General features: G+C 43.9%; 1 protein-coding gene across 4 annotated transcripts in view; it reads left to right on the top strand.

Moving 5' to 3' along the window:
• Window positions 1-27,380, top strand: part of LOC147016790 (uncharacterized) — a 50,385-nt gene that overhangs the window by 888 nt on the left and 22,117 nt on the right. For 3 of the 4 annotated variants that reach the window (XM_085845801.1, XM_085845798.1, XM_085845799.1), the window contains one exon: window positions 17,476-19,436. In XM_085845801.1, the coding sequence (XP_085701927.1) occupies window positions 17,481-19,436 (1,956 nt within the window). In that variant the 5' untranslated portion in view covers window positions 17,476-17,480. Of the gene's footprint in view, window positions 1-2,909; window positions 2,990-17,475; window positions 19,437-27,380 lie in introns of all 4 variants that reach the window. The other variant, XM_085845800.1, reaches the window with a different exon arrangement.

Below are 27,380 nucleotides of genomic sequence, written 5' to 3'. Positions count from 1 at the left end.
TTATCCTCAAACCTTCAAACATCTCCAGAACGGCTGGCCAGATCGAGGGGAAACTACACACACACACACACACACACACACACACACACACACACACACACACACACACACACACACACACACACACACACACACACTCCAAGACTAGGGGGATACGAGTTTGTTAATGAATAAATTGATAGGTCACGTGGTTTGGCAGCCATATTGGATTGAAGGAAAATATTAAATAATGTTTACTCTGGAACCGCTTCATCAGTCAATGTGAAACTTCACAGTTGAAGACCTCAGTGCAAGAAGTACTTTAGTCACAAAATAACATTTTTGAGATATTGAGGATCAAAGTTTTCAAATCATGCTGCAGATACTTTTTTTTAAGGTGGCATATTCTATGGAGCCTGTTGCTGGTTCCAGGGGCTATAAGGAGCAGAAAAACCCTTTTTTGTGGAAAAATAATCCTTTATTACGAAGAAAACGAGAAAATTAGTTTTGGACTTAGGTACTTTTTGTGGCTAAATACCTGGACCGGTACTTCTTTTGCGACAAAATGTCTGGACTTGGGTACTTTTAACACACAAAGCCCTTTTAATTACTCATTTTTTATTGCCAGTCATTTTTACTATGTCTCATGGGGCTGTACAGTGTACATACATCCAATACATGGGGAATCTGGGTCAGCACAGCATTGCACTGCACTGCCACATGCACAGTTTGATGAGGGCTCAAAAGCTGATGACGAATGTCGTGCCTTTTTCAGTACCAGCACAGTATAATGCATAGAAACTTCATACCTGATGCTTTGGTATCCTTCATTCTCTTTCTAGCCAAGTCTCCAGCGTTTCATTTACGTTTTTTGCCCCTGTCATGCCTGTTATCAGGGTTATCCTCATTCACACCATGCTGTCCAGCCTCCATGGTCGCCATTTTCACAGCACGCATACTAGCATTTTGATTGGACGGTCATGGACTTAGGAACTTCTTGCTCAAACATTATGGACTTGGGTATTTCTTGCACTACATCTATCTATAATTCCAGGTGTGTGTGTGTGTGTGTGTGTGTGTGTGTGTGTGTGTGTGTGTGTGTGTGTGTGTGTGTGTGTGTGTGTGTGTGTGTGTGTGTGTGTGTGTGTGTGTGTGTGTGTGTGTGTGTGTGTGTGTGTGACCACTGTTTCTCAACAACCACTTGTCTGATCTAATTGAAACTTGCCAGGTATATTGCTGGGGACCTGAGTATGTGCCTTAACAAGGTTTGATATTAATTGGACAAGTGCTTCCCAAGTTATGGCCATTTATTTACCAACCAATGACAAGACACGTTGCTGCGTAGGCGTGGCCGTTGGGGAAGAGATTCTCAGCCGCGTTCCGCATTACGGGTTACAAAACAACGTACGGACTTCCGGATAGTGATGACTTCGTGTATTCTAATAATTTCTCGATTTCTTATGCGCATTTATAGATAAACACAATGCCCCAATGCAGTCGTCATTTACGCAAGTGAAGGAACGGCCTGTGTAATTGAAAGTTTTTTTGGGTTTTTTTGCACGTACGTTTTTTTTTCTTTTCCTGCTTTCTCCTCTCTTCTCTTTGTGTTTTTCCTTGCGATGACATTGCGAAAAGGCAAAATACGTTGGTGCTCATTGAATAATTGGCCATTAAAACTGAATTGTGAATAATCGTAACTGCGATATGCGAACTTCCGGACAATGAGGACTTAACTTCCGGACTTCCGGATAGTGATGACTTACTGTATTTTTTCTCGATTTTTTCTCGATTTATCGACTTACTGTATTCTTTCCTTCTCGATTTCTGTACTTTCTCGGGCACGCGAGAGCGAAGGAACGGCCTGTGTGGTTGTTGTTTCTGGCTCTCGGTTTGAACGTTTTTTTTGTTTGTTTTTTGCACGTTCGGCCACGCACATACGGGCACGTACTAGTTTTAGCGAATTCAACAATGACCATATACCAATATACAGGACTTGAGTACTTATTTTAGGAACTTTTTGGTATAAAATGATTCTCTGGCCATTATAGATTCGAGTACTGGTGCCAGCTCGTTTTTTTCAAAAATGTGACTTTCATACTTCTTGCACCCAGGTCTTCAATTATGATCTCGCGTACATGTGGAATGTCTGTTTTCAATTTCAACCCAATTAGCCACAAGGTCTGGCAGCCAGCATTATTTAATTATTTGAATCTGAGAACTTTTAGAATTTTGTTTTTTTTTGTGTATAAGGCTCACTTGGCTGCGCCTGCATGCGTTTGAGGGTACAGGAGTAGCAATTCAATTGATACCGATGATGGCCCCAGGAAAAATGGTCCACATAAATAGATGGAGTGTGGGCTGTTCCACAGTCCATAACTTGTGAATCCCGCATCGTAAAGAAATGTGTGGGGCCTCATTAGACTAAGGGGATCCTGCTTTACCCTCTGCACCCATGGTGTCAACATTTATCATTACTTTGTATTCAGGTTATGTGAACAAAAATTCAATAAATACAGACTATGTATTCAGGATAAAGGGGTAACTGCTTACGTAATAAATAGATTGAACACTTTTTGTTACTCGTCAATAACTTGTCAGTCCCATGTTGTATCAAAGCTGGACGTCTTGGTACCCGGTCATCACTGCCAGCAGTTATATAGTGGCAGTTCTAGTTATTATTCTTTCCGCCAAATTTTTGTGGAAGCTGTCATGTCGGCACCGCTGCTCCGATTAAGTTGAAACTTCACAGGAATGTCTGGGCAAATGGGAATTGTTTTTCCATATTGTTTGTTTCATATTGATGCATGTTGATGCATATTGTTTCCGAGTTTTGATTTTGCAATCACCATGGCAACCAGCTTGTAGTTAACCAAAAACTTAAACATCTTCTTTTCTAAAACCGCAAATGCTATCGCTTTGATTCTTGTCAGGTTATGATTGACTACCCATGGTGGAAAAAAAATTGTGCAAGATGACATCATCAGTGAAGCCGTTTGCCTGCCACGTTTAGGTAAAAATATAAAATTCCGATTAACCCGAAACATTTTTTGTGGCATCTACACCACTATACAAACTTGAATAAGAAATTTCGTTTTTATCGGTCATACAGTCTGGCAATGAAAAGACATAGGGGCAATACTGCTGGGCGCTCACCTGTTAGTGGCTGGATAAGACCACCAGGGAACCACTGCTAGGCATGGATGATCCACAAAATATGTAATGAAGAAAGTAAATGCCGATGGATGTTTTTGGGGGTTTTTTCATGCCGTGAACAAATTTTGGTACATCACGGGTGATGAAGGTTGTGTTCAAGTTTCATTGAAATTGTGTGTGTGGTTTCAGAAAAGAAAGCAATTACATATTTTGGGGGGCAACCCCTCCATAGAACTCCTTAGACCCAATTTTTTTTTTTTAATGTCATGAACAAACTACTCATGGGAGAGCCAGGAAACAACATATTTCCAATCTCAAGTCTGAACTCTGAAACTTGTCTTCCTCATCCAAATCCTGGTGGCCGATAGTTAAGTCTGTTTCTGGTGTCTGTTCCGCCTCCATCCCCTCCCTTACCTCAAATGGCCGCACAGCTGACACTGCACGTGAAAAGGCTGAACGCCTAAACTGTGTGTTTGCTTCTAAATCTTGTGTCTCAAACCCATCACTTTCAGTACCCACCTTACCCAGTCGCACCCAGCTGTTCCTAGACTCTGTTGTGGAATTTTGTTGTCTTAACCGACTCGGTGTAAATACTATTACTCAATTTGCAATACACAAATAATCCACTGTCCACAAGGAAAAGTACATTTGATCAAAGAACATTTACTGCGCGGTTCCACGAAGTCCAAAACACTGAGATGTAAACATCCACAATGATTTGCACTAAACTAAGCTTACATTTCCCAATATATATATATATATATATATATATATATATATATATATATATATATATATATATATATATATATATATATATATATATATATATATATATGCTTTGGTAGGAGTGGAGGGGTCTGGGAGAACAGAGAGAGAGAGAGAGAGAGAATGAGAATGATGACCTACAGCTGGCCTTGGTGAGATTGATTTCACAAGAGAAAGACATCAAAGAAAATACAAAGAAGCAGACAGGAAGGGGAGTAGAGGAGAGGTGGGAGATGAAACATTAGGTTATAGGTCCTAGTAAGAATGTGATTATATACTTTTTGAATACAACAAAATGAATATAAGGAATTGAGTATATAAAAAGGCAGTGAGTACATGGGTAAAAACCAGTGAGTACAGTAAAAGAAAAGGCAACTTGTTTAAAAAAGGAATATTCCCCATGAGCTCTGTGTCCTTTTCTCCTGACAAGGTGAAGAGTTTGCTGTCAAATCTCAACTCAGATTTTGCAACAGGTCCAGCCAGCATCAGCCCACATGTCCTAAAAACCTGCTCTGCTGCTCTTGTTCACCCTCTCTCTCTGTTCTGGTCACCCTCTCATTTACTCAAGGTCATCTGCCATGTGCTTGGAAATCAACAAACATTACCGATCTGCATAAAAAAGGTGAAAAATCAGATCCCAACAACTACAGACCATTCAGCCTGCTCCCAGTCATCAGCAAGGTCATGGAATTCATCATCGCTTCCAAAATCAAATGCTTCCTCTTCACCAATGGCTTGAGTTCCGATCATCAATGAGGATTCAGACCAGGTCCCTCTAACCTGGACGTGCTGCTTCTGCTTTCCCAATAATGGATGGAGGTACTCAATGCCAGACATGTGATCAGTGCCATCTCCCTCGACATATCGCGTGCTTTTGATACAGTCTGGCACCCTGCCCTGCTCACCAAACTCTCTTCCCATGGTATCCAAGGCCATCTCCACCCATGGCTCGCAGACGTCCTCTCCTGTCGCAGCCAATGTGTGGCCCTTTATGAAATTCTCTCATCCCCTCTTCCTGTCCAAGCTGGATTTCCTCAAGGCAGCGTTCTGGGCCTTGTTCTTTTTCTGGTTTTCATCAACGATCTCTCCGACTCTCTGGAAAATCCTCTTTATCTCTTTGCTGATGACTCCACCCTCTGCCGCCATACCATCCGTCATCCCTTAGATCGGCCAGCGGCAGCTTCTTCACTCTCTGCAGATATGAATAAAATAACAAGGAATTCCTGGGGAATAAAAAATGGACGTTGAACTAGCAGGGTACCCATGCGAACATGACAGGATTGGTTATTTATTTTATGGAGTCTGCAATCAGAAAGTCATGACCAAAATTCAGGTAGACTTCCCAGAAGGAGATACCGTATCTGGTTTAGTTACTTATTCACACTGATGGGATGGTCATATCTGGGGCTCATCAATGCACAGGGTGAGTTTAAATTGATGATATTTACTATTGATCATGTTTGGGAGGAGGAGAGGGAGTGCCGTTATAAATATACATTTTCTGTTTGGTTTGGGGCCACAAGAGAAATTGTATGAGATTTTTGCATCTACTATATTTGTAAAAGGGGAAGCATCCGTCCATGTTTGTGTGTATGTGCGTTATAGCCACTGCCTCTGCGAAATTGTATTCACAGGAAATGGTGCAAACCCGCCACCTCTCATCCACCGATATTTGTTGTCATCAAATTTGCATTCAGGAACGGAATAATTTTGGTTATCCATTTTGAATTTGCCACTCTTTTGTCTAAATGCTGAAAATTAAGTTTAAAAGACTATTTGAATTCCACATTTCATGGCAGTAACTATAGGTTGAAAGTGCCCAGTGAGCAGAACTGAAAAAGTGTAAACGCACACAGAGCGTATGCACAAATGGCCTCAGTTAGCATTCATAGGTCATTTTGAAGGTTGCGTATTGACAAAGAACTACCGTATTTTTTGTGTACAAGTTGATGCCTTTTTTTTTTCTCCGGAAGTCCAGGCCTTGACATATACTGTACTCAGAATCAATCGACTGATCTATGGTTTAAGACATTGAATTGCATAAATGAAAAAAAATTGCAAAGTGTGATATTTTCTGAAATAAATTGTGCAATTTTTAATTTGACACACATTACAGCAAGTTTCTACTTAACTTAACATCGTGGATGCGTTCCTAGAAAGTGTGACGTTAAGTAGACGAGGTATTCCCATCGACATGTTATAATGGGGCAAAACAGAGTTAAGCAGATGAGATATTCCGATAGATGTAATGTTATAATGGGGGGATGCGTTACCAGGGCACATTTTCAGTCACCCAAACACAAATTTGACCTTACTTAACTACATATTGGAGACACACATTAAATTGATAAAGGACACAAAAGTGAAATATACAAATGGACAATTGAATGAAGTTACAGGGGTACTCACTAAAATGGAGGGCCGAGATTGCTTGTCGGGACCGTAGATGTGCGGGTGTGGAGTGCAGGGGTTACAGGGAGGGAGAGGCAGGTCTTCGTGTCTCGGACAGACTGCTCAAATGATTTGTGGGCTCGGAAGGCATAGGTAAGTCTGGAGCGATTATGGCGCTGCCTTCGTCATGAGCAGGCTTTCAGGTAAGTCGCCCAGTGAATCTGGAATTAAGAAGCGCGAGTGTGCCGCGCAGTGCATCCAGAGCGGAGAAGTCGTCGCTGAGTTGCTGTCCGGCGAGATGGTGCTATCGGTGCACCAGGGAAATATGAATACTGTATTTGCAGGAAGACTAATATTGTGTCGAAGAATCACTTAAAGATTCTAGTATCCGGATCTTCACCCAATTCTAATCAATTCTTCCTCGTCACACACCCAACCTGTCCACCAAGTTTCGTCCGAATCCGTCCATAACTTTTTGAGATATCCTGCTCACAGATAGAAAAATAGATCCTGATAGACAGACGTAACCTCTGTCCACCTTCTGTGGCATAGGTAATAATTGTATAATAATAATAATATTAGCCGTAGTTTTAATACAATCAGTACTTTTTGAGGCAAAATCTATTTTGATAAAATAACAAACCTTTACAAAAACCTGTAAAAGGATGTAGGGATGACATGCCAAAAAGTATGCAAACACGGGATGGTTACAATAAATTATCATGTGAAGCCATTACTACATCTTTCTTTAAATAATGGTTTTTGCCTGTCCCTTCATCCATTTGCAATGATACTTTTTGCTGATCGTTTCCGTGGATGAATTTGACCAGTTGAATAGTAAATACACACACACACACACACACACACACACACACACACACACACACACACACACACACACACACACACACACACACACACACACACACACACACACACACACCGGCTCATGATTGTGAAATCGAGAGAGATGCATTTGTGCCACTTTCAGGCACAACCATTATTCAGGGAAAGATGTAGGGGTTGTTTCACATGATAATTTATTGTGACCATCTTATTTACATATCTTTTGGCATAACCCTGCATCATCTTAGATTTTAATAAAAAGTTTTTCATTACCTGCTTCTGTACTTTAAAAAAGTTTTTTTACATGCTGGAGAATTATACTTTGATTGCATTATGAACAAGGAGGGCACTCGGTAGAGCGCATACCTCTGCCAAATAATGTCTGATCCATGAGAACATATCGGGCCAAATATATTTTGAAAATATCGTGCAATGCAGTACCATATCGTTTTTGGCCCTATTTCTCAATGGTGAAGAATCACTTTAAAAATTAAATAATTCTCATATTCAGATCCAGATTTGGATCTTCTCCGAAATCGAATCTATTCGTCCTTACGACACACTCAACCTGTCCACCAAGTTTTGTCCAAATCCGTCCACAACTTTTTGAGATATCCTGTACACAAACAAACAGACAGAAAGGGGTGAAAACATAACCTCCTTCACCTTTGGTGGCAGAGGTAAATATCTTGTCGATGAATTATGCATGAAAAGACTTTGCATTAAATAGTTGTAGAATCTGTCGATATAAAACGCAGTGTATATTTGTGTATTTGTCTGTCCCCCTTCAGACAGACTATTTAAGAAGTTTTAAAGGCCAATCTTTTAACATGACTGTGTGTTCACTACAGTGTATTTTTCAGGATAAAAATCTCAAAAAACAATTTTCATTAAAGAGTAATTATGTCTCTTCTATTGGAAATGTAGACGGTGACTTGCAATCAGGCCTCAAAGGTGGTGTACAGCAGCGTTTGGAGAAAAAAAACAAAAAACAATAAATACAAGGCACAGGGAGGTGATATTTGCTTCATATGATTTGCAACACGCACAGAGTAAAACGAGTGGTCATTTACGTCTATACAGTGTCTGATAAATAAAGGAGATATAACGACACCTGACACTAGGCCGAGGCTTCAGACTTTGGCACGCTCACTAGGCTGTACTGTCGAAATTAAACATCCCAGAAGATCAAGAAAATGGGATTACATTTGTACATGTAGTGTTTTAAAATTACACTTCTTGCTACTAAACCTCATATCTTCCAGTCTGAATATTCCAAATATAATAATTCCAACACGTCATTTTGACTGGCTTTTATACTAGACTTTACCGTAACTAACAGATACCCATCTACGATGGGTATGGGGGTGTTGTAGAATTTTGTAGTTTACGTTTTAACCGACTCGATGTAATTCCTGTTACTCAAATGAAAGCCACAATTTATTCACTGTCCACAATGGAAAGTACATAACATCAGATAATTTTATTAACATCGTACTATGGAGTACAATCCACTGAGATGGTAAACATCCACAATGGTTTGCACTAAGCTAAGATTACATTTCATGGTATTTATATGCTTTTAGCAGGGAGTGGAGGGGGGCTGATAAGCATTCGGCAAAAGAACTCCAATTGCAATACGTGTCTACTAGGTCAATACGTGTCTACTAGGTCAAAGGTATACCACCTCATGGCAAAAGTTGGTGTTATCAACCAGGTCACATTGTTCCATAGCAAGACATTCCTTTTATCAACATTTAGGTAAAAAGACTCTTGGCTAAAGGAAAGCATCACTGACAGCCAATTCGACTTGTAGCATAAAAACTAAATTTATAAAGCACCAGCAACAATTATAATTGAGAGTTCATTAATGTAATTATTTTCTCCCACAGGGGACAGGACGGATCACAATACTCTATTACGGTAGTTTCTTTGGATGTTTTGCGCTGCATTCAACAGCTCAGTTCATATAGGTGGCGTGTCTGGGTGCCCATGGTGGCGTTTGATCCGGTCGCTTTAGATTGTTGTCCTTGACACATAGTGCCGGATGAGTAACACGAACGATTTAACATATTCATCGTTTCTCCATTACCTCCATCAACAGATTAACAACATGGCAGGATAAAAGTCGTAAATGCTGAGTTGAACAAACGTCCTAAACTCATGGACTTGGTGAAGTAAAGCACGTCGTCTGGGACCCGGCCGTCGGTTTGCCGCCAAACGTTGCTGATTGTGACGTCATCGATTTCCTCTTTGAAAATTCTTTCTATATCAGATTTTTTTGAATCCGCTATCACATGCATAAATACATGGAACTCATAATGTGAAGATTTCGGAATTATGAACAAAATACGTTCGGAGAAAAGTGTGTTCGAAGTTCCAGGCTTACGCCCATTATATTATGATTCACGGACCCATGTTTGTCTGTTTGTTTGTTTGTTGTGCGACGACTCCTACAGTTCTGGCCTGATTACATTCAGACTTCTTACATAGGATCAGCATGACCCCAATTAGTGTTTAGGGGTGTTTTTATCTTTGCCGGTGGTCTTTGGGGGGGGGGAGTGGGGAGAGGGGAGGATGCAAATTCTCCATGTAAATGTGTATCATGTCTCGCCACTTCCAGGTGGGGGAGGGTATTACAAGTCTCCTGCATTTACAGTGCAGTACAGTATTCCTGTCCCTACGTTTTCCAGTGCAGTGAGATTTTTTGAATTATAGGCAGTAGATATGTTTTTGCTCCATGCACGAAACCCACATTATGTTGTTTTTTTTAACCTATACAGAGCTGTCAGTTGCCAAAACACCACCCAAATAAAGGTATGCGTCATAAGAACATGTTGCATGCTTGGAAGAAGATTGCCCATAGGGTGGGTACTCTGCTAGTTTTATCTAATGAGCAGCAATGCTATTCCACCGTTAACCAAACTCACATGGTATCTCCGAGAGCCCACCACCACCAGGCTAATTGACAGGTGTTGTCCCACCCACCCCTCCTTGTCTTTCATTGCCCCACGTGTAGGTATCCAGCTATGCTTCCTTTGTGGAATCCTTTCAAGTCGTGATGGACTTTCCCTCCATAACTGTTTTTCTACACTGTATATGCAGGGTGATTTTTTATTTATTTATTTATTTTAATTCGAGAACCCTAAATAATTCCCATGCACGATAAACTATCTGTTAGGAACCTAATATTTTGCGTAAATGTTGCATAATATTACAGAAAGACGTGACATGATCCTGAAAGTTATCAGGTACTACATGATTTATCACATGACCCGGCAGTGACTTTTAATGGTTTTCACTCAGTCATGCCATGGTGCTCACTGGAGGAACGCGTGTTTCTCTTCAAACATTGCATTAAGAATGCGTCCTTTAGGGAATGTCAAATTGCATTTAAAAGTTGCTTTGGTGGTCGTACGAAACCTTCGAAATCAGTGATATGGAAACTGGTGAAGCAGTTCAGAGAAACAGGCTGCGTGAAAGTGAAAAAGCACATGCGCCATCATGAACAAACTTGGGCTACTCTTTGGTGACTGTGTAGTGTCCAGGTCATCATGGGCACATCGGTCCCCAGATCTTACGTTGCCAGATTTATTTTTGTCGAGGTATTTGAAGGATATAGTGTACACTACAAATCCACGCACTCTTGGTGAATTAAAAGCAATAATCAGTGACAGAATCAGCAATATCCACCATCAAATGCTACACTCTGTGGGGGACAGCGTGCTGCAAAGAATGGATTTGTACCTGCAACATTGTAGTTGACACTTTCAGCACTTCATTTAAGGTAATATAATCAATTGTGTGGATATTATGTCACAACTTTCTAGAACAATAGGCTACATTTATGCAAAATATTAGGTTCCTAACTTATAGATATATATATATATAATTTTTTTAGGGTTCTCTAATAAAGTTTGAAAATCACCATATATAAGGCAAGGATGACTGTCCGTTCGTCCGTTAGCTGTTACGCTGATTGGCTGTGTGAGGCTAGGTGCAATGTGATTGGCTCCTGGCAAGATTGAATAATGTATCGTATTCGCTTATTATAAACTAATATTCGAAATCTGATTCCATATTTGATGATCAAAATCAGGCCCCCCTAACAAACGGACGCCAACGTTGTCAGACGGAATGAAAACCCGTCATTCTTGTTACAAAAACAACTAAAATTGATGAAAAAGCAGCCAAAAATTGAAACCAACACAGTAATTATGGTCGCAATAGCAAATATAACCGAAACCAACACGTTTATTCTACACGCAAGAACGGTCAATCCCGTAATAGAATGGTGGGGAATGGAAGCAACATCGGTTATTTCCGTCGCGAAATGGCGGAGACTGAAGCGAAAGCGATTAATTCCGGTTACCATAACGTGGGAAACATGGCGGCTTGAAAAGTTATTGAAGTTATGGTAAGTTAACTTTAACGTAGTCTGCCTTGAATATATCATGTCTGTTAATGAAAACCCATTTGTGGTAGGGGATATTATACAAGCAGCGATAAATGCGCCCTCTTGACTTAATGTGTGGCTGACATTTCGTGAAATTCGTGCCCCCATGCTGCCCCGGTTAAAATAGGTGTACCATATCCCTGTGTCGTAAGAGGCGACCAGGGTTGCGTCAGGAAGGGCATCCGGCGTAAAACATGTGCCAAATCACTATGCGGATCATACGGATGATCCGCTGTGGCGACCCTTAACGGGAGCAGCCGAAAGAAGAAGAAGAAGATGCTGCAGCGATCAGTGACGATTGATCGTTTATATTTGCAAGAGGTAAAATTTGATCGTAATAATAAATTGAAAATTCCAATAAAATAACAAAGTTAATATTAAGTAAAAACTGTAAAAAGATCCCATACACGATCCCCTATGTTGAACTGGGCCTACACAACTAGCGATCCTTCACTCGGGGGCTCGAAATACTGGCAAACCAAACATTATCATCACAACAAAATTCGGTTTAATAAATTGTTAAAACTACATCAGGTACTACCCACTATATATTATCTATATTACATTTATGTTCGAGGCACAAGCACTAAAAATTAACATACCGTAACAGGTCGTTCTACTGCATCCGCCATCTTGTTCGCACTACAGTAACCGGAATGAACCGCTTTTGTTTCACTCTCGGATGTTTCGCGACGGAAATAACCAATCTTGCTTCCGTTCCCCACCAATCTATTTCGGGATTGGCCGTTCTTTTTTCGTTACGACTGTTCTTGTGTGTAGAATAAACATGTTGGTTTCCATTATATCTGCAACTGCGACCGTAATTACTGTGTTGGTTTCAGTTTCGGCCGCTTTTTCATCAATTTCATCTGTTTTTGTAACTAGAATGACGGGTTTTCATTCCATCTGACAACATTGGCGTCCGTTTGTTAGGGGGGCCTGAAAATTCATGGCTTTAATATTTAAGTTGAAAGTGAGAGTTAAATTGGATAAAAATTAGGAAAAAAAAAACCGATTTATTTCTTAGGCCTTAGTTATTTTATAACTTGGTTTACAGATCCGCCAACGGTATATTTGCCGAAATGAAATATAAATGTAAAAGACATTTTTAGCCTTTTATATTTTTTAATTTTTCGCCGAAGGTGCAAAAGTTTCAAAACCCGAAATGTAAACGTCAGCATTTATTTTCAAAATATAATTTCGCGCGCGCACCAAAATGCCGAGTCCCCTTTAACCAAACTGCGCAGTAGAGCTGCGCAGTAGTCTTCGGTCATGGCGTCTGAGCAGTGGCCAGCGTGGTTCAGATTGACTGTGGTTTCTGGGGCGAAAGTGATTGTTAAGAAGTATGTGAGCAGTATAAATTTGAGTGACTGTATTGGTGATTTAATCACGCAACATCTTGACGACGAATATTCTGGCCGAACTATTGCATCAATTCAGTGCAGCAGCAGGGATGATTCGCAGGCTACACTCGATCATGCCGATTTTGTTTCCATTGAAAGTTGTACACCGCTGTTCGTATTGAAAGATTTCGGTGCCAAGTACGTCAAAGTTTTCCTGCAAGATGCTGATATTCAGTCTTCAACGGACCAGAAATCAGCCTTTGATGTGCTCATGGGATGGGGAGACAGTACGATCAGATGCCCACTGAAAAGTAAGAGCTGGTTATGGCTCTGATTGACCGTTTTGAGCGTGTTTACTCCAAGTAGACACCTTTTTTAAATCATATCCAGCACTATGCACTGCACTGGTGTGCATACACACATCTACTACTTGGACAGTAATTTTCTCAGCATTGTTTCCATTTGTTTGATGATCCAACAGGTTTCTATAAGAAAAACATGCCAGACTATATTGTAAAAACAAGTTTTAATCCTTCGTTATTGTTTTTCACATCAGATGATACAGTGAACATGGGCATCCTGCATTTGAATGGTCTTCCATCTTCAATGTTTTCTTAGATCCTCCTGGTCCGGGATTTATATTTATTTTCCCCCCACCTCTACCCTCGTCTTTTCCATGGAACATCCGAAAAAAAAATCATAAAAATATATAATTTCTAAAAATTGAAATTATATTTATATTTCGACCGACCGACTCTACATTTTAGCTGAAGAACTGTGTAAACCAAGTTATAAAATAACTAAGGCCTTACCTGATACAATTAAATAATATGCTCGCAGGAGGTGGGGTAAAATGGCTCCAAAATGCTGGGGTTTTTTCACCGTTTGAACGGTAATTATTGTACGTCTGATTTTATTTTACACCGTCCTGGAACACCAGCAGTGATCTTTTTGTATTTGGATTCTACTTTTATTATGTGTACATTTTTAACGTATACATACAACATGAACATAGAATCGCAGTGCGTTATGATGCAACCTCGGCCATCAGGATGACCTCGAGGTGCCCACACTCACCTTTAAGCTGTCTAGCCTGGGTTTGAATCTCAACCCAGCTCTAAAATAACGTCATCCTGGTGTTTCACAGGCAGGGTGAATCATCAATGTGTGTCATTCCTACGCGTTAAACGAAGCGTCCTGTCTTCCCACATGAGTTGAAGGCCATTAAGATCTTCACGGTGTCCTTCATGAAGAGTCGGCGAGTTACAAGTTCCTGCCTGAATTACTTTTGGGAAGTCTCCATGGAATTTTATTTAAATTGTTAGATTGCCTTAAACTTTTTCCGTCACTGGGGACAGATACTCTTCTTAGTGGATTTATACGTTTATCTTGCGAGATTTGTGTTGTATTAAACCTATGGAGTGTCCATGCCATCCCCATCTATATATAAGAAGTCTTCTGACTTCCTCATATAAAATGTGTGTACTATACTCACTGGACAATATAATTCAGCCAGTCCTTGTTTAACATTGTATTTACGTTCTTGAAAAGTGCAACTTTTAACTGAATCCACTTTAAGCAAATCCAATTTTTCCATAACAATTAATGTAAATGAGGGGGGGGGGGGTTATGTTTGAGGGGAATTTTTTTTATCGTCGGACAAAAGACATTATTTAAATATAGAGTGTACGTTTTAAATAATTTTGAACAAACAATTGAATATCACCATCTCGAGTTGCTTCAAATCTTCAATGGTTCAGATCTTCTCCGTGTGATTGCAGAGGCTGTACATCAATATTTCCAGGATGGTTTATACTGTATCTTTATTAAAATGAGGAAAAACATTAGTTTGGGACTAAATTAAAGGTAAAACGACTTTATAACGGAATGGTGAACGACTTTAAGCAAGTAGTTGCGGATTCGCGCCCGCCGGCGTGCGGACGGCCACGTAACTCGAATCGCGGCACGTCGCCCACCGGACGGACAATCCAGTCGTGACCCTCTCGGACTAACGCCGGGAACCAGTCACGGGTGGACCTTTTGGTCTCACCGCGATCGTGCCAATCGGCCCCCGCGTGGGATAGGGTTGCTCGCCAAATTCGACCTACCTAAGTACCCACACGGAGGGTAGACCGGGCGATCGCACCTCGCCGCAGGTCGACTTCGGACACGGGCCACTTTAAGCGACCCGTTCCGTACTATCGGGATAACCGAGCGGTGTTATTCGTCGGCCTCGACGGTTCGATTAATTATCGGGCGTTTTAGCCCACGACCAACCCTTTACGTGAAGCAAGATGGAGATTCAATGAAAGAAAAGACGAAGCGAAGCGGGAAAACAGTTCAACAATAAGCACATTTATTTCGCGATGAACGGAAAGCACACATATACAATTCCACCAAAAGCACATGTAAAAGAAGAAGACAATGCAATATTACACAAAAAGCAAATGCAACAATGCAGATCTATCCGACTACCGGGCACACGGCAACACTTATACAATTTTACTTCACAGACGGCGCCGACAACACATATTCCCAAAGCAAAAGAAAAGAGAACCACCCTCCAGGATGAGGGGGTAGGCGGGCCTGGGGCCGAGACCGTGTCGGGCCTACCGTCTGATGATGAGACGCAGAGCGGCGGTGGCGCCTCAACTCCGCGGGCCTCGCGGACAGTGTCTGGTAGGGGGTGGGAAGGGGGCCCCCTTTGTCGCACTATCTCAGCGCGGGGGGAAACAGGAGGGGGTTGCTGATGCTCGGGGGAAGGAGGATATAACCGTCTCGGGTCCCGCGGCGAGCGTCTCCTCCTCCACCTCGGTCGCGTTGCTGGCCTCTCCCTGTGCCGCTCCCGGCACCGACGCGAGCACCCCCTCGTCCGCCTTCGCCGCCGTCACCTCTCCACAGCTCCGTCCTCTTCACTCTGACTAGTACCACTTCTTTCCAGCTCCACCGACGACTCTCTTGAATTCCGCACACTCAACTCTCAACTTCCAACTGAACTCAACTTGACTGACGAACGCAGCCGTTTTTATAAGCCCCGTGGCTTCGCTCTTTCACCCTTGACCCTCTGCCTCCGACCCTTCACCTCTCTTGCTGGCTCCCCATTGGCCCGAGGAAAAGTGGGCGTGAATGCTTTTTGATCCATGAATTTGCATATAGCGACCGCCCTCCAACGCCCTGGAGGCGGGGCCAAATCGCCCCTCGCTCACTGATTGGACGGAACAAAAGTGGGCGTGAGTCGTTTTTGATCAGTTTTCTGCGGAAAGTCCGTGATGTTTTTGAACACGCTGCTCGGTGCGCGCCCTACACGAGTCCAGTATCGGCGCCCACAAGTGGCGCGAGAATGGTGGCGATGCGACGGTGGCGAGTTGTGACGGTAAAGGTCGTGGCGGTTGTGGTGAAGCGGCGTTGTGGTTGGTGGTTGTTGTGTGAAGCGGCGTTGTGGTTGGTGGTTGTTATTGTGAAGCGGCGTTGTGGTTGGTGGTTGTTGTTGTGATGGCTGTTGAGACGTGGTTGGTGGTGGTAATAATGGCGGCTGGTCCAAAATAAAGATAGTAAAAGAAAAACGGCTATCCTGAAGAGTCGCAGCCCGCATGAATGACATTTATTCCCTCTAGACAACGGGTTTGGGCCTAACTACACATATACTTACCGAGATATCTCACCTAAGGGACCTGAATGGTGGTTTGTGAATTTCGTCAACCACAACAATACGTTTATCTTGCGAGATTTGTGTTGTATTAAACCTATGGAGTGTCCATGCCATCCCCATCTATATATAGGAAGTCTTCTGACTTCCTCATATAAAATGTGTGTACTATACTCACTGGACAATACAATTCAGCCAGTCCTTGTTTAACATTGTATTTACGTTCTTGAAAAGTGCAACTTTTAACTGAATCGACTTTAAGCAAATCCAATTTTTCCATAACAATTAATGTAAATGAGGGGGGGGGGTTATGTTTGAGGGGAAATTTTTTTTATCGTTGGACAAAAGACATTATTTAAATATAGAGTATACGTTTTAAATAATTTTGAACAAACAATTGAATATCACCATCTCGAGTTGCTTCAAATCTTCAATGGTTCAGATCTTCTCCGTGTGATTGCAGAGGCTGTACATCAATATTTCCGGGATGGTTTATACTGTATCTTTATTAAAATGAGGAAAAACATTAGTTTGGGACTAAATTAAAGGTAAAACGACTTTATAACGGAATGGTGAACGACTTTAAGCAAGTACTGTATATTTTCAATACATCGAGGACTTACTTTAATGGCAGGTTGATGAAGCTTATTCAAGCTGACCGTAAGCCAAAGCTGTGTGGATTATTTAAATCAAACCGTTCCCCAACAAGTTTGATGTCAGGTTATGTAGAAGTTGTATAAAGAGGGACAAATAAGCACTGCTTTCGACATTCAGTAAATTTCTTCAGAGATATGGTTTACTATAATGTGCATGGAAACCTCTTTTGGTTCAACTGTAATTTCATGTGTTTCGGGGGTGACGGGGACTTAACTTGATTCATGATTTCTTTGTAGGGTTAATGGAAGGACGTGCTGTTCGTGATCCCAACAAACAATCAGCTTATGGCGAAGGGTGTCAGAATGAACGAGTCTGGTGGAAGCATGCAACAAAAGAACTCGGCTGGAAAAACGAAAGTTTTTTTATTCGTCTGAGAAATAATGACGTGCAGAAGGATAACTCCACAAAACAGGGCACTGGATGGGATAAGCCAGCAAGAAAGAAGATTGCCTTTCACAACTTGTCAAAATATGGTACCATCAATGTTAACACAGTACAAGAAGGTAGCCAGGATAAAAATGACACCAAATGCATTCCCACAACAAGAAAAGGGCACAACCACTGGGTTAACCCAACAAAAATGTGCATCAATTGTGTTACTAACACAGTCAGAGATGAGGCCTTCTGTGATGACCTGGCAAGATCTGATGCCAAATTAAATGACCTAGTGAAAGACGGGGCCGGCCTGGCTGACACGGCCAGGGACGGGGCCGGCCTGGACGACCAGGCCAGGGACGGGGCCGGCCTGGACGACCAGGCCAGGGACGGGGCCGGCCTGGACGACCAGGCCAGGGACGGGGCCGGCCTGGACGACCAGGCCAGGGACGGGGCCGGCCTGGACGACCAGGCCAGGGACGGGGCCGGCCTGGACGACCAGGCCAGGGACGGGGCCGGCCTGGACGACCAGGCCAGGGACGGGGCCGGCCTGGACGACCAGGCCAGGGACGGGGCCGGCCTGGACGACCAGGCCAGGGACGGGGCCGGCCTGGACGACCAGGCCAGGGACGGGGCCGGCCTGGACGGCCCGGCGAGAGACGGGGCCAAAGCGGACGGCCCGGCGAGAGACGGGGCCAAAGCGGACGACCCGGCGAGAGACGGGGTTGAAATGGGCAGGCCTGCGAGAGACGGGGCCGAAGCGGACGGCCCGGCGAGAGACGGAGCCGAAGCGGACGGCCCGGCGAGAGACTGGGCCGAAGCGGGCGACCCGGCGAGAGACTGGACCGAAGCGGACGGCCCGGCGAGAGACGTGGCCGAAGCGGACGGCCCGGCGAGAGACGTGGCCGAAGCGGACGGCCCGGCGAGAGACTGGGCCGAAGCGGACGGCCCGGAGAGAGAAGGGGCCGAAGCGGACGGCCCGGAGAGAGAAGGGGCAGAAGCGGACGGCCCGGAGAGAGACGGGGCCGAAGCGGACGGTCCGGAGAGAGACGGGGCCGAAGCGGACGGCCCGGAGAGAGACGGGGCCGAAGCGGACGGCCCGGAGAGAGACGCGGCCGAAGCGGACGGCCCGGGGAGAGACGCGGCCGAAGCGGACGGCCCGGGGAGAGACGGGGCCGAAGCGGATGGCCCGGAGAGAGATGGGGCCGAAGCGGACGGCCCGGAGCGAGACGGGGCCGAAGCGGACGGCCCGGAGCGAGACGGGGCCGAAGCGTACGGCCCGGAGCGAGACGGGGCCGAAGCGTACGGCCCGGAGAGAGACGGGGCCGAAGCGGACGGCCCGGAGAGAGACGGGGCCGAAGCGGACGGCCCGGAGAGAGACGGGGCCGAAGCGGACGGCCCGGAGAGAGACGGGGCCGAAGCGGACGGCCCGGAGAGAGACGGGGCCGAAGCGGACGGCCCGGAGAGAGACGGGGCCGAAGCGGACGGCCCGGAGAGAGACGGGGCCGAAGCGGACGGCCCGGAGAGAGACGGGGCCGAAGCGGACGGCCCGGAGAGAGACGGGGCCGAAGCGGACGGCCCGGAGAGAGACGGGGCCGAAGCGGACGGCCCGGAGAGAGACGGGGCCGAAGCGGACGGCCCGGAGAGAGACGGGGCCGAAGCGGACGGCCCGGAGAGAGACGGGGCCGAAGCGGACGGCCCGGAGAGAGACGGGGCCGAAGCGGACGGCCCGGAGAGAGACGGGGCCGAAGCGGACGGCCCGGAGAGAGACGGGGCCGAAGCGGACGGCCCGGAGAGCTACGAGGGCAGATGGTATGACCTGGTAAGATGTGTCTGAGTGTGATTGTGTAATTTATTTGCAATACTACAAGTTTGCCAAATTGCAATTGCAACTAGAAGGGCACCCGGAAGAGTGCATACCTCCTCCACGTAATGCCTGATCCACGAGAACATATTGGGCCCAATACATTTTGTAAATATCATGCTATGTGCAGTACCAGTCAAAAGTTTGGACACACCTCCTCACTCAAGGGTTCTTCTTTATTTTTTATATTTTATACATTGTCGAATATTGGTGAAGACATCAAAACTATATAATAACACATATAGAAGTATGTATTACCCAAAAAAGTGTTAAACAAATAAAAGTATAATTTATATTTTCGATTCTTCAAAGTAGCCGCCCTTTTCCTTGATGTGACAGCTTTGCACACTCTTGGCATTCTCTCAACAAACTTAATGGGGTAGTCACCTGGAATGAACTGGGATTCCACGGGAATTACACCTTCCTTGGTATTCTTTCTGTGGTCTGGGAACAAACTTGGATAAAAAATGAGATGAAGCTGACAATCCCAAACCATGGAGGATTCCTCTAAATAGGGTTGATGATGTGTGTATGAAACATGATGTTTATTATGGGAATCACATTCCGTTGGATGAAAAACACAAAGTTGAAAGAGAAATGTTGCATGATTTGTCTTTGATACAAAATCCAACACTAAGAGAAAAGTTGATAGATTTATCGTGAAGACGATGATTAGTGCTAAATTTGAGGCTTGGGCTTGGTCATCCAAAAAACTATTTATCTCTAATGTTGTCATTAAGACTGAGGAGCAAAGAAAAAACAATTAGCTGATGAATTACATCAGCCAATAATCACAGAGTTTAAAAGAAGGAAGGTTTATTCTGAATTGGTTGATTACATATGGTCTGCTGACTGAATTGAACTTACCGATAAGGGATACAAGTACGCTTTAACCATTTTTGATTTGAGGAGTCGATATGTGTGGGTTGTTCTCTTGAAAAACAAATGGTAATACTCTTATGTTAGCCTTCATTGGGATATTTAGTAAAAGTATAAGAAAACTAAAGAAGTTATGGACTGATGAGGGTAACAGAATTGTATTACAAAACATTTATGAATTCTCTTAAAGATAACGATATTACATTATGCAGCACCTTTAATGAAGGAAAGACAGTTGTCATTGAGCATTTTAATCGCACTTTGAAAGAGAGACGAGATAAAAAATTTTACTGAACTCTGACATCAAAGATGGATTTATTTTATTCAAGATATTGTAGTTCATAACAATACAAGTCCGTTCCTCAACAAAAGGAAAACCATCAGAAACATTCACAAAATTAGAATATGAAAAGGAGATTAATCTGAGCAAATCAAAGTTTAAGGTTAGTGATATTGTAAGAATATATCAGTGTAAATCACACTTTGAGAAAGGTTATACAAAAGAGATAGACTAATGAACTTTTTTAAATTGTTGATTTTTGGATGCAGTTCCTTGGACGTATAAATTGTATGACTTAAAGGGAGAAGAGATTTTAGGTTCATTTTATTCACAGGGATTAGAAAAAAGACAAAGGTAATGCATTAAAAATAAGATGATTGGAAAGTTTAAAGATGAGTTGGGTGGTTCAATTATGAGTGAATTTGTAGGACTGCGAGCATAGGCTTATGCTTATAAATATTATTCTTCGAAGGATGGTGCTTCTAAATGTGATAAGTTAAAGGGGATAACGAAAAATGTAATCAAAGAAAGCATAAATTTCAAACATGATTACAACTGTTTAGCTTTTAAGAAATGAGAATATCCAAAAATGAATACGATAAGAAATTATGAAAGAAAAAATGAATACATCAAATATACAGAACAAGTAAATAAAAATGCATTGGGAGCTTTGATGATACAAGATACAATTTTTTATATAAGATTTGAGTGCGAAGATTGGTTTAAGATGAATTGCAAAAAAAACTATAGTGATAAGATTTTTAAGAAACGTGCATAAAAAAAATGTAAGTTCGGTTTGGGTTCGGCGATATATCAGCTGTAAGTAGGGTTCGGTGATATATCAACATACTGATTATATCGATATCATTTTCCATATCTAAATACTGGAAATGGAATTCTGAATATACAGGAAGGGAAACCGGGGAGGGAAATGGCATTAAGTTTAGCGTGTTTAGCATTCAGAAAAAAAATCGGTCTGAAAAAAAAAACAGTACTTCACCAACATATCGGAGGAAGGTGTTTACAATGTTTAAATGCCATACATGATTTTAAAAGTGTTGATGCACTCGGCATCTCGGTTAAACATGGAACAGGAACAGTGAAACGCATGACATCAAGACGTACCATGAAGTAATTATAGTAGGTTTTAACTTTTAAACCTCAGAATCCAAGCTCATCAGCTCCATACAAGCAATCACGTTTTTCTTTGCCCTCATGGCTGGTTTTGAAGTAATTTCCAATTGGTTAGTTATGTGTATGAATCGGGTGTGCTTTCGAAACCCTGTGCCGAGTCAGTGATCCACGATGGTCAGACCGGAATGGAAGCAATACTAGTATGGAAGCAAAACCGGTATGAAAGCGATACCGGTATGAACTTTGAACTGGTTCCCATTCCCAGAATAAGATAGGTCTTCAGTCTGCATGTAGAATAGATTTCCAGTTCTCGTGCATTGTTTAGAGGGTTGGGGGAGGGAAATGGCGTTAAGTTTAGCGTGTTTCATTCCCCGAGTATTGTCCCTGATCCCCCGAGTCTCAACTCTCCAACTCTTGTCTTTTAGTCGAACAATCCATCTTTCAATCCGTCTTTAGTCCCTCCATCCTCCGCCGATCAAGCCATCTTTCAACCCTTCTTTAACTCCAGCAACCCATCCATCACCGGTCCCTCACCTTTAAACTTCCAAAAAGTAACTCATAAACTCCGCGGTCCTCACGATCTTGCCTTACCCAATTTACTCAGTTACCCCATTAACTCATTACCTGTATGCTATAATTTACAATGGATCCCTCAGCTTGTGCAAATCACCGTGGAATTAAATTAATCTCTTTTTTTCTTAAAATATTTCCTGCAAAACTCCCCAATAAACGATTGTTGCCATTGTGTGAGATAAACAACTGCTTCCTACTCGTGGGGTGGAATTTTAAGTATACCCATTAAACTGGTACACCGAAAAACATCGGTATGAAAAATATTAATGGGTAGATATATCGAGCTGTGATACCAAACATGCACAAATCGAAGAAAGGTGTTTGCAGTCTTTAAATACCATACATGGACGACATGATTTAAAAATCTCTGATGCACTTGGCTACACCTTGAACAGTAGAACGGATGACGTCAAGACATACGAGGAAGTAAGTACAGTAGGATTTAACTTTTATCCCTCAGCATCCAAACTCAAAGGGCAGAGGAGCTCCTTGTGAGCCAACGGCCATCCATATCTAGTGCCCAACTGTGTCTGCAGACATCCTCCTGCAGTTGGGCTACTTTTTTAGGAGGTTGGTGGCAGGATTTGCACTTTGACCACCATAAAAACCTTCACTCCGCAAAACACAAGAAAAACGCAAAGAAAATTGAAAACCCGCTCGGTGGGAGTACCTACTGTGCAGCTACCCTCCGCAGGGCAGCTCACCGAATGACGGGATTGTGGCAAAGCCTTTGGGACCCCCACACTGATGATAAGAGGAAAACCACAGAGTAACCTTCCCATGTCAGATTGCAGTAGTGTATGTTGGGGTGGTGCTGAGGTGTTGTCCACCAGACGGCAGTCTCCTGGGGTAAACCTGAGGCAGTCCCTTCAGGTGGGTGCCTAGAATCCTTAAGAGAGGATGATCTCCTATCTCTGTTATCATCTGAGCTGAAGCATTTGAACATTGGTATTGCAGCACTCTCTGAGGTTCGGAGACAGGATAGTGGCGAGATCATGGAGGTTGGCTACACCTACTCTTGGTCTGGTCGCTCTGATGGTTACCATGCCCAATGAGTTGCTGTGGCTGTGTCCAATAAGCTGACTCCAATGATAATCGAGGTAACACCGGTCAATAAGCGTATTATGAGACAAAGGATTCGTCACTCCTTGGGTATTGTTTCTCTGGTCTCTGTATATATTCTGACTAAGGTGAGTGATCTCACTGTGAAGGACGCATTTTGTGCCACGCTCGAGTCTGTGGTTGATCAGTGCCCCAGGCGAGATACTCTTCCAGTCATGGGGAATTTCATGCATCGACTGCAACTGATAGGGATGGTTATGAGACATGTGTTGGTCCCCATGGGTCTGCAACTGTAAACCAGAATAGCACCAAGTTCCTTGACTTTGCAAGAAGCTATGGTTTAAGGGTGGCTAGTTCATGATGTCATTGCACGCAGGCTCATTGCTGGACTTGGTATTCCAACGTTGGCGGTGTGGCAAAGGAGATTCAACATTTGCTCATTGATGGTCGCTGGAGGATGATCCAGAACTGCAGGGTCTACCGGAGTGCTCAGTTCCTAAATACTGACCACTGGCTTGTTGTATTAACTCTGAAGTTGCAGCATAAATCCGGGGAAATGCTGCCATCCCTTCCTAGGCTGGATGTTGGCAAGTCCAAGGATGAGAGGGTAGCCGAGGAGTTTGCGAGCAGGCTGAGTGGGCATTGGGGGGGTCTGGGTGCTGTGGGGAATCCTGAAGAGTTGTGGAGTGCCTTCAAGACCACCATCTTTGATGTTGTCGGTGGAAGTCTTGGAACGCATCAGAGGACGAAGAAGAATTTTGTCTCTCAAGGGACACTGGATACCATTGACCAGAGTCGCAGGGCCAGGCTTAATGGCAGAGCTGAGCTGTTCAGGGAGTTGAGGCATAAAACTGTATCTGATGCCGAACATATGCGGTGTTGTGAAGGTGGACAAGGAGGCTTGTGTGCGAGGAATCTGTGAGGGTTTGAGCATCATCTGTGGTCAAGTGATTTTCATCCTCTTTACAGGGGAATTTGCGCATTGCGTTCCTCCAACTTTTATCCCTCAGCGCATTGCGTTGTGGTGATACCCATCCCTCAGTGTACTGCATTTACAGCAGAGGGTGGTGGGCTCTTGACAGAGGAGTCCAAAGTGAAGGCCCACTGGGCCGGTTACATTGAGCGGCTGTACCAGGCTGATCCACCACCTTTTGAGTTGGATGTCAGGGTTGTTACTGTCCTAATTGCTGACCCTCCAATCAACTGTGATCCACCTTCATTTGAGGAAACACAGGCTGTGGTTAACTAGTTGAAATGGGGTAAATCTCCTGGGATCTGTGGCATCCATACTGAACTTCTCAAGGCTGGTGGAAATGCTGTACTCATGTTGTTGCATGCAGTTCTGTGCCTTGCCTGGAACACAGGCATCATCGCAACTGACTGGAAGAAGGCCTTGTTGTCCCTCTCTGGAAAGGGAAGGGTGATCGCTAGGACTGCAACAACCACAGAGGGGTGACGCTGCTCTCGGTATTGGGCAAGTTCTCTGATCAGATGATTCTTGATAGGGTTCACCACCATCTGCTTGAGCACCAGCACCCAGAGCAGTCTGGCTTTACACCAGAGTTAAACGATTGACCGTATCCTTGCCCTTCGGGTCCTCACTGAACGCAGACGAGAGTTTCGGCAGGCACCGCTTCCAACCTTTGTTCATCTTTGCAAAGCATTTGATTCATTGAATCGGGATGCCCTCTGGAGGATTCTTGGTCTTCGTTTGGTGCCACAAAACTGATCAATCTGATGTCTGAACTATACTCTGGTGTTGAGAGTGCCGTGAGATGTGGTGATACCATCTCTGACTTCTTCCAGTTGTTGCTGTAGTTCTTCAGGGGTATGCACTGGCCCCCACACTTTTCAACACTATGGATTGGATTCTGAGGAGGATGTCGGAGAGATCAAGCTGCGGTGTTTCGTTTAGGAATGTCAAGATCTCTGACCTTGATTTCGCAGATGATGCAGTCATCTTTGCGGAGATTGGATATCCTTTGAGGGGGGCCCTCGAGGTGCTGAATGTAGAGTCGGAGACACTGGGATTATGGGTTTCCTGGGTCAAAATATAGATCCAGCCTTTCAATGACATCTTGGATGCTGCTATCTTGTCTGTACCCATTTGTGGTGAGGATGTTGAGGTCACGGAGAGATTCACTTTCCTTGGTAGTGATATTCCGACCTTTGCATGTTGTGAGCCAGAGATCAATGTCTCTGCTGGCTGTGAGCGAGAGGTCAATCGACGTCTGGGTCAGGCCTGGGTAATCATGGATTCACTGGATCATGGGGTGTGGTGCTGTCGTTACTTGTGCAGGAAGACGAAAGTCTGAGTCTTCAGGTTCTTGGTGCTTCCAGTCATGCTCCATGGATGTGAGGGTTGGACTCTGACCAGGGATCTGAGATGGAGACTTAATTCCTTTGGTTCCAGGTCTCTTCGGAGAATCCTTGGCTATCGCTGGTCGGACTTTGTGTCCAACGAGCGGTTGTTGAGAGAGACTCAAATGATATTTGTTATCTGCATAGTCCGTGAGCATCAGCTGCGGCTGTATGGACATGTGGCTCGTTTTCCTGACGCTGATCCTGCTCGCCAGATTCTCTCAGCGAGGAAGCCTCATGAGTGGAGGAGGCCAATGGGCCGATCACGTGCCTCATAGTTGCAGCAGGTTCATCAGCATCTCAAGCAGATGGGGATGGGCCAGGCATCTGAATGAGGGATGGCCAGATGGAGTTCCCTGACGGGGCACCAGTGAAAGTGGATGCAGCGACGCGCTGCTCCAGCGCATGCTCCCACACCTGCCCTGACCATGCAACCCCCCCCCCTCCCACAATCCCTCTTTCCTCCACAGATCTCCTGATGTCCTTGTTCTCGACTATTGTTGTACTTCCCTCTCTCCCATACCTGATCTTACCTGATCTGAGCTCATCACCTCTGTCCAAGCAATCACATTTTTCTTTGCCCTTGTGGCTGGTTTTAAAACCATTGCTTATTTTTTTATGAATCGGATGTGATATCCACAAGATATCCTGCTCATAGACAGGGGTAAAAACAAAATCTCCATCCACCTTTGGTGGCAGAGGTAAAAACATGCCAAAACACATTGCTAAAGTACCAAATCGAGAGATTGCAAAATCACCATATTGTTGAGAAATGTCATCCAGCCTGGCACAGTAATGACTGATGCAATTACAATGATTCCAACAGAAGGAAGTGACATTGTCTCTTGGGTAATGCACCTGGACCATAACAAAAAAAATTAAGCTGCTTAAAAAAATAATACAACCACAATGGGGTTCCAAAGCGTAACGTCATGTTGGCATGACGATGCATGCCATGGTTCTGCATTATCATATAATATGGCTGTCATAGCTTTGTGAAGATGGTACGGTGTTTTGTTCCAGATTGTAATGAGCAATCGGAGAGTCATACCTGCAGATTTTACCATTTTCTGAAGGAACCAAGTGTTGAGCAACGACAGATTGAACAAATAATGGGATTTTTCGCTTTTATTCTTTCAGATCAGTGCGAAAAGTTGACGTCGCAAAAGTTGTGTGCTCACCATTTCATTCGGCATATAAGGCCAAGGTAATCCCTCTGGCCACTCTACGTTAAGAAATTATATGCATCATTTTTCTTTAATTTCATTCCTACCTCGTCATGCAGACAGACAATCAACCACGCACCAGGTCACATGTATGTAGTTGTCGTAATTCTTCCACTCTGAGTTTGGGAGGTCCGTTGTTTAAACCCCGTCCGAGTAATCCCAAAGACTTTAGAAATGGTACGTGCTGCTTCATTGCTTGATGCTCAGCATCTAAGAGGGTAGAAAATGGACAAACAACGCTGGGAAGGCAATGGGAAACCACCCAGTATAACGGTTGCCAAGAAACTGCAAGCAGCACCAACGCTCTGTCAAGTATGGAACATCAAATCACAAATCAATGGACTTGTCAGGAGGTGTGTATTCAATTGCACTAAATTTCATGGTCGC

This window comes from Eptatretus burgeri, chromosome 11 (assembly GCF_056783735.1).
Source record: "Eptatretus burgeri isolate ZD-2024b chromosome 11, Ebu_testis_v1, whole genome shotgun sequence".
Classification (NCBI taxonomy): domain Eukaryota; kingdom Metazoa; phylum Chordata; class Myxini; order Myxiniformes; family Myxinidae; genus Eptatretus; species Eptatretus burgeri.
This window is presented reverse-complemented; position numbering and strand designations above follow the sequence as displayed.